Raw genomic sequence first — 21,390 nt, forward strand, 5'->3', positions numbered from 1 at the left:
CAATGTTTCTCTCCCTCTCTTTTTCTTCCCTTCTCCTCTAAAAATAAATAAATAAAATCTTTTAAAAATCTCTAAATTATAATACCTAATACAATATAAATGCTATGTAAATAGTCATACTGTATTGTTTAGTGAATAATGACAAGGAAAAAGTTGTACATATTCAGTACAGACATAACTATCATAGGTCTAATAACAAGAGCAACAACATAACTTTTTTTCCAAAAAATTTTTGATCTCCAGGTGCAGAACCTGCAGCTATTGGGGGGGGGGGGATGCATGCAAAATACTATACTGTTGTTTATGTTTCTCATAAAAATGAAAACACTAGGCTAAGGAAATCAACTTATTTTATTTCTTCAATGCAAGGTCTCTTTGATCCTTTCAATATACTATTCTCCAAAGGGAAATTCTCTGTGTAGCATGTCCCAAACTGAATTTGACTACATGATGCTTTTTTGTTTGGAGATGGGAAGACCACTGTCATGAAGAATGACACTCAGTACAGGCACAGTTTAAAATAAGCAAATATGGATAACAATTCAATACAGTGTGTCAGACTAGCAAGAATTCTAAACTGAGGGTCAGAAAACTTGGGTTTAGATCCTGACTTCAATATTAACTACTTGCATAGTTTCCAGCCCTTTCCATTTAAGGGGTTGTTCATCAGCTTAAAACCAAAGGAGTAATCAACCTGTCCCAAACCAAGACCGTTAGCTTTATATTAAGGAGTATGCAGAACCAGAAAATACACCTGGCATATCATTCTAAAGTACCAATATTAATTGATAGAACAGAGGGTAATTAAGCACTTTCATATTAAAATAAGCATCAGTATATTTTGGAATAAAATACAAAATTCAAATGAACTTTAAACAAAAAATTTAAAGAACTCTTTAGTGTAGAGAATGCCTCTTAAAGCTTCTCAAAAATTTCCATCTGAATATTTTTAAGAGAAGAAGAAAGTGAAAGGACTCTCCTAGTAGACTGGTGAGGATGTGGGGTGAAGATTAAATTGATCACCGATGTCTCCGCCTGTACAGTTTTACGATTCCAAGCATTTATACAAACAGATGGCCTATACATTCTGAAATTAATTTGATACACATTTTTAGAAACAAGTTCTTTCACATAACACCCTCCCCCTATATTTACTGAATTGTTTGCCTATATGTGATACTAATTGTTTCATTTATTCTTTCCTTTTCTTGGCATCTTCAAATCTTCCATACTACCTTCTTTATTGTCTTTTGAGTTCAAAAAAGTTTATCAACTGCACTGATTTTTTAAAATAAGTCATTTATTCACTCAGTCATTCATTTATTCACTCATTCCCTCTTTCATTCATTTTTGGTCCCTTGACCAGGAATCAAACCACTGACCTTTTGCTTTCTAGGACAATGTCCAAGCAACGCAAACAATTTTTTCTTGTTTTTCTTTTTACTGTAAAGGGCCAGAATGTAAATATTTTAGGCTTTCAGACCCAATGGGTTCTGTCACAACTTACTCAACTCTGCTATTGTATCATGAAAGCAAAAATGATAATAGATAATTAAATGAACATGACCGTGTTCCAATAAAACTTTATAAAAACAGGTAGTGGGGTGCACTTTGCTAACTCTTGACACAAATTAGTGATTTAAGACTTTTCTAATGTTAAGTTTCCATCTCAACACTGATTGAGGTGCATCCCACAAATTACTGTCAAATTTTAATTTGCATTCAAGTCAAATAACTTTTAAAATTTCCTTTGACTTCCTTTTTAACCTACAGATTTAGAAATGTTTAATATTTATTTAATTTCCAAAAGACTGGGGATTTCCCCAGATGTTTTATGGTTCAAAAACATACTTTGGCCCTGGCTGGTGTAGCTCAGTGGATTGAGCGCGGGCCTGTGAACCAAACAACTGTGGTTCGATTCCCAGTCAGGGCACATGCCTGGGTTGCAGGCCAGTTCCTAGCAGGGGACACATGAGAGGCAACCATACATTGATGTTTCTCTCCCTCTCTCCTTCCCTTCCCCTCTAAAGATAAATAAATAAAATATTTAAAAAAACCCATACTTTGTATTATTTCTATTCTCTTAGATTTGTAAGTATTATATAAATGATAAATAGGTGTAGTTGGTTGATAGTATCATTAAGGTTTTCTATATCATATATTTATTTTCCATCACCACTGAGAAGAGTGTTGAAGTCTTCAACTATAATTACAGAATTTGTTCTTTTAATTTCATCAGCTTTAGCCTCATGTATGTTGAAGCTACACATGTAGAATCCTGTCTTAAGAGGACTGATCTTTTACCATTACATACTCTCCTTCTTTATTCTTGACAATGTTCCTCCTTCTTTAGATTACTATTTGCATGGTTTATCTTTCTCCATCTGTTTTATGTCTTTTTTTTGTCAAACTATGGCTCATGGATCAATCCACATAGGTGGTTTTTTGAAATTGATAAACTTCTAGTTAGACTCACCAATAAAGTGAAACAGTGAATGAGAATGAGAGTGAGAGAGAGGTCACAAATGATCAATATTAGGAATGAAATCCCTACTGACCCAAGACATTGAAAGAATAGTAAGGAAATACCTTACTATTCTTACTATTATGAACAAACAACTATGTCCATAATTTTACTAACTTCAAAGAAAGAAACCAAATCCTTAAAAATCAAACTTCCCAGTCTCAATGAAGAAAAAATATAGTCTGAATTGTCCTTTATCTATTAAAGAAATTCAATTCACAGTTTTTAAAAAAGCCTTTCAAAAAATGAAAACCCTAGGCCCAGATGGTATCACTGGCAAATTCTACGAAATATTTAAGGAATAGACAACACTAATTCTATACAAAGTCTTCCAGAAATAAGAGAACACTTCCCACCTCATTTTACAGGCTAGCATTACTGTGATAACAAATCCAGACAGAAGCATTAGAAGAAAACTAAAATTCTCTATCAGTCATGAATGTCGATGTAAAAATCCCCAATAACATACTAGCAGATCAAATGCAGCAATATGTAAAAATGATAATACATCATGATCATGTGTAGGTTCATCCCAGGAATGCATTCACAGCTCAATGTTGAGGGGAAAAATCAATATACTTTACTCTATTAATAGACTAATTAAGAAAAATCCTATGTTCACCTCAATAGATTCAGAAAAAGCATTTGACAAAATTTAACAACTACCATATTTTGCCATGTAAAAATGTTATTCAAATGTATAATGTGCATCCTTATTTTTCCCTCAGAAATTTGGCCAAAAAGGACACATTATACACAGCAAAATATGGCATTTATGACAAAAACGCCCACAGAACTAGGAACGAACGGAAGAGAACTTCTTACTGTAATAAAGAGCATTTATAAGGAGCCTACAGTTATCATCATATTTATGGTTTCCCAAATGCCTAGTCTTAATCTGTGGAACCTGTGAATATGTTACCCGACATGGTAAGAGGGAAATTAAGGTTCCAGATAGAATTAAGGTTGAGAATCAGCTGACCTTAAATAGGAAAATTTTCCTGGATTACCTGGGTGGGCACAATGCAATCAGAAGGGTCCTTAAGAATGGAAGAGAGGAGGGGAGAAGATCTGACTACAATAGGAAGACACACAGATACATACAAAACTGCTAACTTCGAAGGTGGAGCCATGAGCCAAGGAATGTTAGGTAGCCCCTAGAAGCTGGAAAGGGCAAGGAGACATTCTTCCCTTGAATCTCCAGGAAGGAACACAGCCCTGCTGACACCTTAACTTTAACCCAGTGTGATCCATGGTAACCTCTGATCCAAAAGAATTTTAAGACAGTAACTGTGCTGCTTAAGCCACTAATTTTGTGGTAATTTGTGAGAAGCAGCAATAGAAAACAAATGTATTTCCTAAGAAGGAGAATAGGCAAGGCTGTCCTCTCACCATTCCTATTCAGTAGCCTATTAGAAGTCCTTAAGACTGCAGTAAGGCAAGAAAAAGTAAAGGCATATGGATTAGAAGGAAAAAATAAAACTGTCCATATTTGTCGGCAACATGATCGTAGAAAATGCCAAAAAAACTACAACAAAGCTCCTAGAAATAAGTAAATTTAGAATACTTACAAGATAAAAGGTTAAAAAGAGAAGTCAATTTTATTTCTATATACCAGCAATGAACAACTGAGTATTTCAATTTAAAAAACAATATATATATATATATATATATATATATATATATATATATACACCATTTAAAATACTCCCCCCTAGAAAATCCAAACCCAAAGCCCCTAAGTATTTAGGTTTAAATCTAACAAAACATGTATATGACTATATGCTAAAAATGCAGCACATGGTATGTTCACAGAATGGAACAATCAGTACTGGTAAGATGTCAATTCTTCTCAATTTGATCTATAAACAGAAAACAATCTTAATCAAAATCTCAGCAAACATTCTCACTGACATCAACAAACTGATTCTAAAATTTATACAAAAATGCAAAGGAACTGGAAGAGCTAAAACAATTCTGTAAAAGAACAAAGTCGGAGGACTCACATTAGCAAACTCAAAACTTACTAATAGTAACCAGGACAGGGTAATATTGGAGAAGGTATAGACACAGACCAATGAAGATAGCTGGACAGCTCAGGAACAGACCCACACAAATATGGTCCATTAATTTTTGACAAAAATGCAATGGCAACAGAGAAAGGATAGTCTTTTCAAAAAATGTTACTGGACAAATGGATGTCCATATGCAGTAAATAAACCTTAACACACCTCATAATTAATACAAAAGTTAATTTGGGAAATGGTATAGTCACTTTGGAAAAGTTTGGCAGTTTCTTATAAATACATACTTAGTATTCCACTCAGCAAGACCATTCCTAGAAATGTACTCAAGTGAATTGAAAATTCATATAAATATGTACATGTAAGTGATTACAGTAAACTTATTCAAAATCCTCCCAAACTGGAAACAACTAAAATAAATTTCAAGGTGAATGAACAAACTACAATACATACATACAATGAAATAGCCACAACAAAAGGGACAGAACCAGAACTTAAATCCAGATCTACGTTCAATCTGTTTCCTTTACTTTATTTACCATGTTTGAAGAATCTTGGGGTAAATAGCAGAGGAATATTTTTTATAACCTTTTATAACTTTTATAACTTTTTATAGAAAGTTATATCTTATAACTTTTTATATCTTATATACCTTATTTTTATTTTATTTGGTTTGTCTTATGTCATTTCTATATTAAAATCCTAAACCAAATATTTAAATTTAGTTTAAAATATTTAAACTAAACTAATATTTAAAAATATTTAAATATTTTTCTTAAGCTAAAGAAAAATACTAAAGTAAACATAAGTAAATAAAAATATTTTGTTTTGTGATGATAAAACCATTCAGCGATGAATTTACTTTATGAGAAGTAGATTTTCATAGATTTTTGATATGCAACATTTTTATTGCAGCATTTTGTTGAAGGCTAATTCTATTTTAAGATTTTGTTAATAAGGTATTCTTAGACAATCCATTTTCAAAAGAATATTTGGGTGCTAAACTGTTACTATTTTGAGTAAAGGTAATATTCATTAGGATATGGATTTGCCTAATATGTTTACTATATTGTAAATAAATTTAACATTTCATTTTAATGTATGTACATGAAACTCTTCATCTTGGAATATAATGCTCATGAAAAGAAACAATTTTTAAATAACCTAGCCAGCTGGTTGGAGTCTAATGAATATATAGCAAATTGTGCACTAAATCTCTTATGGGGAAAAATGCATGAAAGAAAATTACTTTATGATCAACGACTGCCCTGTAATCCTGTTGGCCATCTCATAAGTGCTGCTTATTAAATGAAGTTGCAGCAAGACCCATCAATTCTACCAGAAAAAACCTCAACCCAAAGGTCCTATTGTCAGATGTGAAAGACACATCTGAAGAATCTGAAGACATACCTGACTTATGCCAATCTCAGCAAATGCAATGTACATACCTATTCTTCATGAGGCGCACCTCTCTCTTCCGCGCGGCTTCTTCAGCAGGCTGCGTGGGAAGCGCTGGGGAGGACGCCATAACCACGCCAGGGGCAATGGTGCTTGTGGGTGCCGTGCGGATCTGGTATGTTTGTACATCTCCAGAGGCAGCTAGAAAGAAAAATGGGAAACATGGTGTAAGACACTGAAGCACTGTGACCTGGTAAAACTAGGGATGTCAATCATCAAGCTAAACATACATTTTGGATTAAAAGGGGAAAAAAAAGGAACAGGTGATTCTGACTAAAATGTTGAAAGAGTCAGCACTCTTTGGGTCGTTACTGAGAATAGTTCCCGACTGAATGTGTTTATTAGCATAGGCACTTGGGTGAAAGAGATCTTAACCTATACACATCTGCTGGGTTATTTATCTTTCATTGGAATGCAGTTCTATTCTGTTAACATGCTTACCAACCTTAAGTCTAAAAGGTAAGTAGGGCACAGCTTGGATCATCTTCCTAGATATAGTCCTCAATGTCTTCCTTTGATATTGGTAAATTCATATTAAAAAATTTCAAGTAGACTCTTGCCACGACATAAAAACGACCATGATTTTTCATAAAATAGCAAAATGGAAGAGAAAATAAAGCATTATGGTCAACTATTATAAATTTCTAATTGACACAAAACTGTAAGTATGAAAGTGTACCAAGTGATGCCAATTATATCATCTGTAAACATTGTTTTAATGTAAATGATAATGACTAAATAAACTCGTTTTATTCTAACTAAATGATTCATCACTTGTGAAAAATACAAACACTACTTGTCAAACTGCTTTTAAAAACAGCTTAATAATATGCCCACCTAAGAACAAGAAACCTAACATTATCTGAGAATTTGAAGATCTTTATACTTATAAAATTATTCATGTTTGTTAATATCAATTAAAATGTGTAGTTTGAGTGGAAAAGATTTATATACTAAACATGTTACCATCTTCAAACTGACGTTCAGAATTCAAATTCACTGACATCCTGCTTTACAATTTTTGAGTACCTGCATGTAAAGTGAAAAGGTGTTTTACTCCCATTAACAAGCAAAATATTATCTTCTTCAAATATTTCAGTAACAGAATATATTCTGTAAATACATTAGGGCCCTTTAAAATAAATTATGAGTCTCTCTAGTTGATGTTTTAGAATTATTCAAAAAATTTCATCCATAATGAAGGGGCACACCTGTCATTCCCTGACAGAGGCAAAACATATTATTAATGAAAACATTTTAGAAACATTTTTTATTTCTTTAATATGCAAATTTTCAATTTGGCATTAGCCATATTCTTAAAATAGTGAAATAGTTAAAAAATGGTTAACTCCTATCCATAAAGATTCCTGAAACAAAATAGAATAAAACAAAAATTAAAAAGCTATTTCTATAGTTGTGTACTGGTACAAGATTTTTCAGAATATGCTTTCATTTGAAATAAAAAAATGATCATCTTAGAAATGAGGCTATAAATTGCTTTTAACTAAAAAAGCAGAAAAAACAACTTTGAATCTCCAAAGATTCTGGTCAATAATTTAGTAAAATTCTCATTTAACACATGGTGGGGGAAAAAAAACACTTGGAGAGGGTGTCTTACTCAAGGTTCACAGAGCAAGTCTTTGGGGTTCAATGTAGAATCTAACCCTGGTTTCACTGTTTCCCTTTAACTTATGCTGTTTCTCCTACCCCCAAATTCTAAGTGTTAAAGAATAGAAGTTATATTTTTAAAACTGAAAATAGTTGTTTTTATGCCATGACATTTTGGTCCAATTGTAATAATGGAAGAGTTCATAGAAAATATTAGCTATAGTGAAGAAATTTACATTTTAACAATGTTTTACAGCATCATACTTACTTTTTTGAGTTTATAAAATTTAAACCTTCCAAAGAATTTACCATACCTGTGAAACCTGAGTTCTCTTACCTTGAACAACGACTTGGTTGCTGGGCACTAAGATCTGCTGTCCATCAGTGGTCTGTGCATACTGCAGAATGGTAGTACCCGGCTGAGTGGCAGCTGCATTGGTCATAGTTAATGTTTGCAGGCCCTGTACCCCATCGGTACCATTGTTAGCCAGCTGTATTGCTCCTCCCTGGGTAATGGCAACTAAAACCCAATGGATTTTATTGTTACAAGTTTAATTAATACCATATAGGACTTTTACAACACTCTAAACTCAAAGTAGAGTAATTTATAAGACATGAACTCAGAGAAGTGTAGCAGCAAACAACAATGCCAACAAGGATTTGGTACACTCAAGTACTCTTCTGCTCAGGAAATCCATATCCAATTTCTGTATATAATGCACTCAATAAACTACATTGTAATTTATAATAATATCTACTAACAATTTTAGAAGAAGTAAGAAAATATTAAATTCCTTTTAAAGTTACTTGGTTCAGAGGAGGCCCCACTTTGTGACCCACACTTCCTTTATTCTAGTGTTAACTACCTAGTATTCTAACTGTTTAGTATTTGCTGTCCCACAAGTAAATAAATTTCTTAACTGTCAGAAATATGGTTCTTCTTTTCTACTTTCATGTACTAAGTACAATAGGCATGTAATAAAAGGTTATCTTAGTGCATAATTAATAAAACAGTTCAGTAGTATGCTTTCTCTGTCAGCAATGTACAAACTATAACAAAAGTCCACTCAATGAAACAACTGAAATGTCCTATGGAACTTAATTTTCAGAGTCTCTCAGGGAGCTTAAAGTCAGAGCTTATGATCATCATTTAGGAAAAAAAAATACCTCACTGCTATTTCTAAGTTACGTATCCAAGCATTCTGATCTAGGGTCTTTTATTGATTATTTACGAATTAACTATACTTTGTAATTCATTCACTGTTACAAAGACATTTCACTTTATTTCAAAAAAAAAGGTGAATTCGCCTTTATGGTAGAGTACATAGAAAAAAAGAGAAACAGATCATTATTTTATTTGAAGAAGTGATCCTTCAGGTATCAGCATTAAGATAGACAGTTGGATCCTTTTCTAGATACTCTCTCTGTCAGAGTTTAAGTTTTCCAAAAAGTGACTAAAAATTATATTACATATAAAATTGCATACTGGATTTTTAACTGAATAAGTCAACATGTTTGACCTTAGCATGTTATTTTTTTGTCTCTTAGAAGGGAATTAACTTGGAATCAACTGTGAGCTAGCTCTGGTAACTAATATCCTGAGTCATCTGTTTATGGAAAATTGATTATCTATTGTTCAGTCAAGAAATAACAGTTAATGGCTATGATCTGGTTTACAAATGGTATCTGTGGAAATTAAGATACTGGCAAATACAATCTCCATTCACTTTGGCTAATCCCATAAGTTTTACTTATCTTAGACAAGGCTAAAAAAAAAAAAAGAATATGTAAAAACTACTGAGATTAATATTCCAGGAATATTCTCTTCCAGAGAATAATTAATATTCTCTGAAAGAATCAGAAGGTTAAGAAATCATACCATAATTTTTCATATAGAGTTAATAAGCAAATTTCATTGTATTTAACACACACAGCTTTCTTCTCGGCTACATACCAATGAACTCATGGTGGGAAGAAAGAAGTAGAAAACTATATATCAGGAGATCTGGGGTCTAGTCCAAGTTCCATCACTAAACTGTTATTTGAATCTGTTAGCTCTTCTGTAAAAATAAAAATATCTGGTTCTAGCCACTAAAATACAATTGCTGCAAAAAGTAAGTAAGATAATGTACATGAAAGTACTCTGAAAACTGATGTCCGATCCTATCAAACATGGATTCTTCTTAATTTATTTATACATTTGATTATTCCAGAAGAATTTTAGATAAGCTTTCAACACAACAAAATTCATTAAACTCTGACCGGTGTGGCTCAGTTGGGTGTCTTCCCACAAAGTGAAATGTCGCCTGTTCCATTCCTGGTCAGAGCATATGCCTGGGTTGTGGGTTCAGTCCCACATCGGGGCATGTAGGAAGGCTACTGATGGATGTTTCTCTGCCTGTCTTTCTCCCTCCCTTCCCCTCTCTCTAAAAATAAATAAATAAAATCCCAACTAAGTTCATTAAAATAAGAACACAGAAGTCAAGTGACTGATGCATCTATAGGTGTATTCAATAGTTCTATCAGAAAATCTAGACAGAAAGAATACAATTAAACATAAACTTAGCCGAGATTCTCAGTAGCCAAAATAAAGAGGAAAACGTTATTGGTTATATATTGTTTTATTTAGTGAGACAAAAAAATCAAGTTCAAAATGATACATGTTTTCTACCTAAAAATAGACTGTCTCAAAGAAGACTTTATTACTGGAGACAGTGAATAAAGTATGGATAAAATTAGCAATAGTATTAATTTAAAAAATATAACCAATTTATGGAAGAACAAAAATTGGTCCAGCCATTGGGAAGGGCAATTGGGCAGGATATGCTTTGATTTAACAATTCTACTATGTGGATGCAACTCCACTGAGGCATTACAACACGAATAAGAATGTTCCTATAGCACTGTTTGAAATAGTAGAAACGTTCTCAATGTTCAACAGTACCTCCGTGTGTGTGTGTGTGTGTGTGTATGTAGGGGGAATGTTTAAGTAAATGTTCTATTTATAAAGTAAAACATAACATAGCTGTTGAAGACATAACATACAAAACTATATATGTATATATTATCAATGGTATAGAAATAATGTAAGTCTCATTTATATAAAAATACATGATAACATGTGCATGTACAAATGGAATGAGAAAGAATGGAAAGATGTATACTTAAACTCTTACTACTGGGAAGGGATGGAAAAGATGTTTACTTTTTATTAATGCTATGAACCTCTACCATTTAAATTTTCACAACAATATATATTTTTTATAAGGTAAGAAATATAAAAATGTGTTGTGTATATGAGTAGTCATTATACTGCTTCTTAATGAAAATCAAGAATATAGTATTAAGTCACTTCCATTAAGGCCATGTGTGCTTATACACAGAGAATAAGGGATAAAGATAATAACCTTTAATGATCTGAAAGTATTAACCTTTTAAAATTAGTAATATCCTCAGCTGCTGGAGGAGAGTGGTGTACCAAATTAAACATCTACTTTTCTTCACTTCACTCCCTTATTTGAGATTCTGATATGCCTCTTGCCAAAGGAATAAGCTTTTTAGTTCAAATGAGAATCGCTACACTGAGTCACTGACACCAACATAAGTATACTGTATCCCCCAGGCGTGCTTTGATTTAATGCCTGAAGTTGGAAAAAAATAAAGGTCATGTATCTACATCTTGTAGCACACAGCTTGAACAACTCAAATTGTCTGGATGCAGGGCTAAAAAACACACATACACGTTTATAGATAATACCTGTTTATCTCTGCCAACAAAGAATTTAAGGAGGACAGAACTTTATTAAACTCAGAGTGGACAAGAAGCTTAGTCAAAAATGCCTTCCTTTTACTTACTATCAAAAGTTTCTGTTTTGAGAGCACTAAAGAGTCTGCTACTTGCAAATCTGTTAATCCAGCTGGAATTCAAACCAATTTGGAGTTATAACTGAAATACTACTAACGTGAAACTCAAACTTTTATTCATTTCTGACATAGGCCCCAGAAAATTTGAAAACTAACACAGCAAAAAAGTTTCAATGGTTGCATTTGATTTGTAATTAATGAACGGAGGATAGAAAACATTAAATGGGCAGTACTGAAGTAATGAACAAATCAAAATGAAGAGACTGACATGTGAGGCACTTTGCAAGAAAAAAAGATACTGGGAAAAGAGGACGAAAAGTGCCCTTCACACAAATGCCATCTATCTAACAGAAGCAGAATCAAAAGTACTTCATAACAGATTTGGGTGAAAGTTAAGACACACTTAAGTGTTAGAGATATCACAGAAATGGAAACTGATAATTATGCAAAAGAAATCTTTGCTTTCTGTGAGCCAAAAAGGACTTAATTCATTAGTCCTTATTCTTTCATTATCATATTCACTTCACTACCTTTCATATTAAAAGGAGTGATAACTGAATGTGCTAGTAGACTGCAACCAAGCCTCTCTACCCCCACCACAAAACATTAAATGCTAGACTTTGCAATGCCAGAAGGAAGATGAAGTATTAAACAGGTAAATAACAAGACCATTTTGGGCCTTAAACATAATCAAAGAATGATTATTTTCTTTATCTCAAAAAATGTATGTTCTCCATTAACATCACATACATCGTGAAGACGAAAATCCTCGAGGAGTGGTTTGAAAACCTCTACGACTCTCCATGCAGCAGCATAAAACAAAGGACCATCATCTAAAGGGCTTACATACTTGAGTAACCCTAACTAAAACCCCAAAGGAAACAAAACTCTTCTGTATAGAACTTGGCATACTGAACAATAAAGGAAATATAATGACAGCAAGCCTGAGAAAAAGAGTTGGCCCTTCCACGATTCCTTTCAGGAGAACTAGTTTTCATCTCACTCTCCGAAACAGAAATATCGACTACTCACTGTACTGTCCGCTGCTCGTTTGGTAAATTGGAGTTGGCACCGTTACAGTGGTGATGGCAGGCGCTGAAGTCTCCTCTTCAGACTTCTCTTCTTCAATCCTTGGCACTCCTGGTGCATCAGAAGATAAGTCATTCAAAATTTTCCTAGAAAAACAGAGAATTCTATTAATTAAAATAAAGTAATCTTTACTGGCTAAATATAATAGGACAAGATCCAAAAACTGATAAGAAGCTGCTACTGCTTAGGAATAAAGTTTAAAACACAAGAATTTACAAAAATAAACTAAAAAAGGGCCAGGGATCTACAATCTACATGTCAAATGAAACCATATGAGAACCAGAATAAACAAAGGTGAATTTTTCTTTAACCTGAATATAAAGAAAGAATGCAATTCAAAATCCAGGTGCAAGCAAAGAAAAAAATCCTTCTGGCAACGAACACCAAAAATTAAGTCAAGAGATGATCAACAACATCAGCAGAAAATGTTTACCTGTATTACATATAAAGGGCTAATATCCCTGATATATAAAAAATTCTAAAAACTGGTGGGGAATAAAAGACCAAAATACTGATTTTTAATTTTTAACTTCCACACTGGCAAAATTAGAAACAAAACAAAACAAACAAACAAAAAAACGTGTAACAAAGCCTGGCTGGTGTGGCTCAGTGGACTGGGTGCCAGCCTGTGAACCAAAGGGTCGCTGGTTCGATTCCCAGTCAGGGCACATGCCTGGGTTTGAGGGGTGGGTGGGTGTGTGAAAGGCAACCACACACTGATGTTGCTCTCCCTCTCTTTCTCCTCCCCTTGCCCCCCTCTAAAAACAAACAAACAAACAAATAATCCTTCTTTTAAAAAAAATATAACAATATATCCTGTTAGCAAAGCTCTGAGAAAACACTTTCAGATTTTGCTGTTAAGAATATAAAATCAGAAGAACACTTATAGAAGTAATTTGGTAATATCTAACAAAAGTGTGTTTACATAGCAGTCTTCTAGGAATTTACCCTTAAGATATACTCCCAACAGCACAAACGGAAAATAATCTATATACCCCCACACAGGGGAATGTTGAATAAATTATAGTTCATCCCAATATTAGATACACATGGTACCCTTTGTATAATAAAGAATATGTATATGTACCTGAATATCTGTTCAAGAAAAAGAAAGGATAAACCACAGTTTAATGAGATTAGCATCTACTGAGATGGTGAGCAAAGAGATAAAGGACAGAAGAAATGAGGGGGGTCCTTCTGGGCACACACACACGTGCACACACAATTCTAACTTCTGGAATCATGTTAATGTTTCACATATTGAAAATAAAAGAAAATACATCAACAAGGATAAGAAAAATTACAAAAATAATGTATGAACAAAAACAAATAAATCTTACCATATTTCAAATGAATAACATAATCAAAGAAGAGAGGAAAAAGCCCTAACTCAAGTAATTTTCAACATCTTAAATTTCCAACAAATCAGTCTAAATGATTTAGCCTTAACAGTCTACCCAAGCTCTGCCCTTTTATATTATTATTGTCACATAATAAATCTTCATAAAATATAGTTTATTCATTAACAGATTTTGTAATTATTATTGTATGTATTGGTCTTTCAAATAATACAGGAAAAAAGAAGTTACAAAGCAAAACTATACACACACACATATGTAATTACTATGTAATTACTTTTACTGGTATTGTATAAAATACTGTCTCTTTAAATAATTTTCTTTCTTCCAATTTCCTGCTCTGGAAATTCTGTAAGTCCTTCTATTGAAGCACCTCACTTTTATGTACTCCATAACTTTTCTCCAGTTTTTCACATTTTCTACCTGTATCTGTTCTCCGAGTTACCTTCTCAGTTCCCTTCCCTCAGTTTGTTACTGGTGTTTTGTTTTGTTTTTTAATTTCCCAGTTTGTATTTATTGTTTCCAAGATTTCTTACTTATTCTTTTCCGTATCTAATTATTCTCATTTAGTAAATTCCTATTCTTATTGTGTAAGTAAGATTTTCTCCTTTATTCCTTTGCAAATGAGAAACCGCTATTTTAAACAGCTTGTAGACTGACTGCTGGTCAACAGATCACACTTCAGCATACAAACAACCATCTGAAGAGCATGTTAAAACACAGATTCTGCCCTGGCTGGTGTGGCTCAGTTGGCTGGAGCATCATCCCATAAAATGAAAGGTAGCGGGATTGACTTCCAGTCAGGGCACATACCTACGTTGCTGGTCTGTCCCCAGCTGGGAGTGTGTAGGGGAGGCAACTGATTGGTGTTTCTCACATAGATGTTTCTCCCCCCCCTTCCTCCTCTCCCTAAAATCAATAAGCATGTCCTCAGGTAAGGATAAAAAAATAATTAATTTAAAAAACACGGATTCCTAGGTCACATTCCCAGAGTATAATTCATGAAATATGGGGGAAAGACCCAAGAATTTGCATTGCTAAAATCAACCAGTTCTGCGAGCATCCTGATCACCAGTGTTTTGAACTATGCATCTGAAAGTTTGGCTATTTCTTCCTTGTTTAGAGTTATGGGCTCTGGGGCTCTGAGTTCTCCTTGAGCCATGTTTTGGTCTGTTCGCGCCTGTTATGTATGAGGAGCAGAGCCTTAAGTGTTCACTGGGGTGGGGCCACCCAGGTCACTGGTTTGTGACGCTGTATGTGGGGGTAGGGTCAAAGGGGGGCAACAGCGGTCCCCTCTGCTGCTTCCCACCACTGGGGCCTTCTCAGTACTTCTCACTGCTCGCTCCTTCGCTGGTTTATCTGCGCGCAAATGTGTGACCGTGGTCAGCCTGCCGCCTTGCACCCTCAGTGGGTCCGCGGCTGCTACTCCACACCTGGGATCCACTCACGGCTGCCTGCGCACCTGGGTCAGTCCAGTGGATCTTTCCTGCCCGATCCCACTCCACTGCTGGCTTCGCCCCTCTTACTGGTCTGGCTGAAAGGTTCGTTGTTGTCGGACTTCGTATAATTCAATTTTCTGTGTTTCGGCTGTGTTTTTTGTTACTGAAACTTTGTTGTCTTTAAACTTGGTTGTGCGAGAAGGTGCAGTGTTTCCACCTACGCATCCATCTTGGCAGAAGTCCTACAATGCTAACCAGATGCTGATTTATCAGTCTGGTCAGTGGACTACCTTTTGAGTAAGACTGTTTCTAGAGCAATGTTTCTCAAACTGAGGTCACAATCCATATGTGGATCTTGAAAACAATTCAGTATGTTTCAAACAACATACTGTAAAACAGAACAGCTGAACACTACCCATGATAAGGGTTAGTATTGCTTTGTGGAAATTTTCTTTCAGATGCCTATGTACAGATTATACACTCACATATATGTAAGATATACCTACATTTTTACATATGAATATGTATAATTATATGCATGTGTGTAGAGAAATGAAAAGATGTATTTCTTGCCCTGGCTGATGTGGCTCAGTGGACTGAGTGCGGGCCTGTGAAGCCAGGGGTCGCTGGTTCAGTTCCTAGTCAGGGCACATGCCTGGGTTGCAGGCCAGGTCCCCAGTGGGGGGCATGCAAGAGGCAACCACACATTGATGTTTCTCTCCCTCTCTTTCTCCCTCCCTTCCCCTCTGAAAATAAATTTTAAAAATCTTAAAAAACAAAAAATGTACATATTTTTTATTATGGATTGTGGTTTGAAAAAGTTTAAAAGCCATTACTGAATTCCTGCAATACATATACATCTACTTCTCTTCTGCATGAAGCCAGTGATCCTCTTAGTCTTTTCTTTCCAGACCACCTTGGTCAATTCTCCCCCTGGAAATACAGTTCACTTTCTCTTCAAGTATATTCCAGATGTGATCTGAGCAGCAGCATTATTGTACCCTTGAACAACAAGAGGATTAGGGATGCCAAATGCCTATGCAGTTGAAAAGCTGCTGTAACTATAGGCATCTCTCACATACATGGATTCCCAACTGTCAGCTGACCCTTAAACAGGTTTGAACTCCGTGGGTCCACTGGGAAAAATTCACACATAAGTGGACCAACACATTTCAGACCCATGATATTCAAGGATCAACTGTAATTCCCTCCCTTAACTGAGACACTAGATTTTTACCAATGCAGTCTTATAGTACATTGGCTTTTTTGGCAAACACATCTCATTGATGATGAGTAGTGAACATTGCTTTAGAAAAATGAATTCAAAATCCTGTACGTTGACTAATTTTATCATAAATGTTACAGTTATCACCAGCATTTCATCCTGTTTGTTTTGGTCTTCTCCCCTTGGCTGCTGTGATCTTTCAAAGTACTTCTCCCATCCATTAGAATACTTATTTAATACCTTAAGGTTGTGTCATTTGCAAACTGAAAAGCATGGCTTCTATGTTTTTCAGCTAAACTGGTGGTAAAAATAACAAGCCAGATGAAACTAAGTAAGAGCTCTTCAAGGACTCCTTTGGATACTAATTAATCACTCTAAAGCTGGGCTGTTCTAATGAAACTCCACCTTGTACTATCCATTAGTCCCCATTTCTTTGACCTTACGAGAACATGATAAAGACTTTTTTAGAGATCTTGTTATAATCAAGACTTAGAGGCTAGGTTTTTAAAACTCATAAATTTAAAACAAAATAATGATACCCCACTGTGGAGGTTCCGGGACTATAAGGGAGGATACCATTACCTTTCAAGGAAATAGCCCTTAGCCCTTTCTCTATATATACATGGTCTCTGGCATCTTCTATTTGATTATCAATTAAGGTGTTATTATTTAAATAATCTTTGCTGGAACATAGGCTTCAAGCCAATTAAGGCAAATAAAAACTTTTTTTCAATAAAAAGCACATATTTTATAAGGTGTACAGCTATGATTTGCCCAGAATTTATATACAGAGAAGCCACATGACTTGTTTCTTAATACCTCATTTGGATTTGTTTCAGGATCAAATGTATTCCATACTAACATGAGATGTACTTCAAAGCTAAAATCTAAAACTAGTTATATTTACAAAATTACAAATATAAATGCATACAACACATACCTGGTAACATAAAATCTCTTAAGACCTCAAAAATCAATTTGATAATTCATTTAGAATCCTGAATTTAAATGTGAGGATAGAGAAAAGGGCTAGCTTAGTAGCCAAGTAGAAAAAAAAAAATAACCATTCCTCTGAAAAATAGAAATATACATAAAAGAATTCAGACTACTAAAAAAGAATAATATTGTAAGTTTGAACTTTATATTAAACTGTAAAGTAAGCTTATGAGGATATGTGGAAGGAATTACTCTTCCTGCAAATATTGAATATGGAGCCAGTATATTCATATTAAAAAAATGGTTTTGGTCCATCTTGGAGGCATGGCATGGACCAGGCAACTTCTCTAGCTGAACATAAAAACTACAGTAAGGTATACCTTTAAAATTAGGGGATATCAGCAAAGCATGATTCTGAAACAGCTATTAAATTAACAAATAGTTACATTAAGTACCACTGCATAAGAAATGGTTTGTAAATGTGTTGCTAAGTAGATGAAGAGCAGTTTCAGAACTTTCATGTAACTAGAAAATGCTATAACCTTATCAAGTGTATTTCAAACTTTTGAACAGAAAAGCAGCTGCCAGCAAAATCTACAAGAACATAAGCAGAAAAAAAAAACCAGTGTTTATCCAAGACTGTGCAGAGTAAGAAGTGTTCTCAGTCTGTACAATAAGCTTTCAACCTATTTTGAGAAGTAACTCAAGATGAAGAAAAGTAAGCTTCCATATGGTCTTGAACAGCTAATTGGTTTTCTGACATCTTTTAACTATTAAATTTCATACCTGTAGGAAGGCCTCCTTGAAAGAATTTCTCTTCGTTTTTGGGAATCAGTTACACTATCCACTGACTCCTGTGAGTCTTCACTTTCTGCAATAGTTGAAATCTGAAAAGAATGGAGGACTATCTTGATAATCAAATTTCGTTCCCATAAAATTTTTATGAATTTTAGGAAAAAGTCAACTACAAAAGGACATACATAAACCTTATACATGCTTCAGTAGATTTTTAAAAAACATTTTAATGAAAAACAATCACACCAATCACTTTCCTCTTCCATTTACTCATCTATAAAAAGTCAGAGGATCTAAAAAGTTTGTCAAAACCACACTTTCGTGATACCCAAATTGAGCTCAATCTATTCTAGGACTTCATGTAATCAATCATGAATGCACCAACATTATCTGTCAGTTGTTTCCTTACAGCTGTTAGAACAAGACTACCTAGTGAAATAAGGTTTCTGACATGAGGAAAGAATAAACAACTAAATGTTTAGTCATGAGTCTATATAGTGACTATACAAATATTTTCCTTTAACTACAGTGTAAACACTTGTGAGTATATTTATAAATGTACAAGTAAGATTAGTGATACCCTACCATGTTCCAGATGGTTGATTCTAGCAAGTTAATAAGAAGCTCTCTACTACATATAGACACGTTTCAAAGTTTACATTCCATAATTCTTATTAAGCAAACGCTCAAGTTAAAAAGAACTGTGCCTTTCTGGAGAGTATCTCTGGACTGAAAGGTAATAAAGATTAAGCTGATAAAGATTTTACATGGAGTAATAATAATAGCAACCAGCATTTTTTACTATGTCCCAGGTACTCTGCTAAAGCACATACATATATTACTTAATATTTAATAATACAGTAACATTAGGTGATGAATAAGTACAATTATTATATCCATTTTATAAGTAGAAGAACTAAGGTACAAAGAAGTTAGGTAACTCACCCAAGCCACAAAGCTATTAAGTAATGGAGTCAATACTTGGCATCTCAAGTTTTAGACATCCTTACGGGCATCAAAATCCTACTGCTTCTAATCTCAAACCAGTCTTATCAGAAGCAGAAACCCACGGGTGCTTTTAGACCAGAATTTCATTCACCTAGGCAAGTCTGTCTGTCAGATTTATACTGCCAAGTTTCCCTAGTCTACTCAACTGGAGCCTCCTGCTCGTTCCTGGACCAGGTGCATATGAGGCTGTGTCAAAGGGAGTTAGACTTAACCAAGTCTATGTGGGTCAGCTCCAGGTCAAAATTTATGGCAAGAGCAGTAAGGAAAGACATATTCAGAGGAACCTGAGAAATCCCAAAAGCACTAAGTACATGGTCTGAGCCTAAGGGTTCTACTGAGGAAGTAGTCATTTTAACAGAGCTTTGAGATATGTACTCATTTTAAAACAAAATTGGGTAAATCTAGTAATACTTCAAAAACTGTACTTATAATAAAGTAATCTGCTTCATCCACATTATAGTTTAAAGACATAAAAATTAACAGAAACATTTTAAGGAGTCCAGATGGGCAAGGCTGAATGTAGTCTGTGAGCCTCTGCACAGTAATAATGCTACAGTTACTACCAAAGGAGCACACAAAACAGTATCTCAATGATCTACAGCTGCTGTATCTAGCCCACTCAGCGTAGTCTGCGCAGACTTTCACCGAGGCAGAGCAGATAAGGAGCTAGAAAAGGCCTTAAGAGAAGATCAGAATCTCAAGGAATAACAAGACTCAACAGTATTGTGTGTGGAAAGTATTTGCCTTCATTGATACTTCTCAGGACCTTAGCTCCTCTACTGTTCTTTCTGCCTTAACTCTCATCCTTACAACCTTCTTTCAAGGATATATAGTTGAAAGTCATGAAAATAAATTCAAAACATGCTACACAAACCACCCATATGACAGATTCAAAATGATATAAATGAATGTTCCTTTTTTAATATATTTTATTGATTATGCCATTACAGTTGTCCTATTTCCCCCCTCCACACCCCTCCCCCACCCCCCCTTTAGTTTATGACCACATGTCTCAAGTTCTTTAGATTCTGTATTTCCCATACTCTTCTTGCCCTCCCCCCATTTTCTATCTACCATCTTTGCTACTTATTTTCTGTACCTTCTCCCCTCTTCTCCTTCTCCCACTCCCCTGTTGCTAACCCTCCATGTGATCTTCATTTCTATGGTTCTGCTCCTGATCTAGCTGTCCTCTTAGTTTGTTTTTGTTTTAGGTGTGGTTCTTAGTAACTGTGAGTTTGCTGTCCTTTCACTGTTCATCTTTTTAATCTTCTTTTTCTTAGATAAGTCCTTTAAACATTTCATATAATAAGGGCTTGGTGATGATGAACTCCTGGAATTTGATCTTATCTGAGAAATACTTTATCTGTCCTTCCATTCTAAATGAAAGCTTTGCTGGATAGATCAATCTTGGTTGTAGGTCTTTGGATTTCATGACTTGGAATACCTCTTTCCAGCCCCTTCTTGCCTGTAAGGTCTCTTTTGAGAAATCAGCTGACAGTCTGATGGGAACTCCTTTGTAGGTGACTGTCCCCTTAGCTCTTGCTGCTTCTAGAATTCTCTCTTTCGTTTTAATCTTGGCTAATGTAATTATGATGTGCCTTGGTGTTCCTTTTTAATATATAGTCTGATTTTCCCCCAAATTCAGTGGATCTATTGCTCTTAGTAGGAACCATCTCTCTCCTTTCTCTGATCTAAAAGATTTTGTCAATTCAGACAATAGGAATTAACTTACCATGTAGTAATTACTTAGAATTAGGAAGCCAATTCCTATGGATTATCTACCTAAAATTAAAAAAAACAAACAGAAAAAAACCCAAACCAAAAACACACAGTGGATCTGCATTTCTGAGACTATTAAAAACCATGTCAAAAATCCTTTTTATAAACATCACAAATGATTAATTATAGTTTAATATATATTTAACAGGCTATTAAAACATAATCCCTGTTTTAGGTTTCAGACTACCACCATATTCCAATAATAAGAGCTACTTCCTTGGAGCTTACTTCAGTCACCTCAATTATATGCCCTTCCTGAGCTCCTTAGGTAAGTCGTTAACCT

At 34.6% G+C, this 21,390-nt stretch overlaps 2 protein-coding genes across 6 annotated transcripts in view; one reads left to right on the forward strand and one right to left on the reverse strand.

The window, feature by feature from the left end:
• METTL21A (methyltransferase 21A, HSPA lysine) overlaps nucleotides 1-21,390 on the forward strand; it is a 58,613-nt gene that overhangs the window by 25,467 nt on the left and 11,756 nt on the right. The gene's annotated exons all lie outside the window — the stretch shown is intronic.
• The window catches only part of CREB1 (cAMP responsive element binding protein 1), a 38,464-nt gene that overhangs the window by 5,206 nt on the left and 11,868 nt on the right, over nucleotides 1-21,390 (reverse strand). For 4 of the 5 annotated variants that reach the window (XM_053656202.1, XM_037165965.2, XM_037165963.2 and 1 more), the window contains 4 exons: nucleotides 18,312-18,412; nucleotides 12,511-12,653; nucleotides 7,952-8,134; nucleotides 5,997-6,147 (listed from right to left, as the gene is read on the reverse strand). In XM_053656202.1, coding sequence (XP_053512177.1) covers nucleotides 5,997-6,147; nucleotides 7,952-8,134; nucleotides 12,511-12,653; nucleotides 18,312-18,412 — 578 coding nt within the window. The remainder of the gene's footprint in view (nucleotides 1-5,996; nucleotides 6,148-7,951; nucleotides 8,135-12,510; nucleotides 12,654-18,311; nucleotides 18,413-21,390) is intronic. The other variant, XM_037165968.2, reaches the window with a different exon arrangement.

The sequence above is a fragment of the Artibeus jamaicensis genome, unplaced genomic scaffold, assembly GCF_021234435.1.
Source record: "Artibeus jamaicensis isolate MK-2021 breed Jamaican fruit bat unplaced genomic scaffold, CSHL_Jam_final contig_1015, whole genome shotgun sequence".
NCBI lineage: Eukaryota > Metazoa > Chordata > Mammalia > Chiroptera > Phyllostomidae > Artibeus > Artibeus jamaicensis.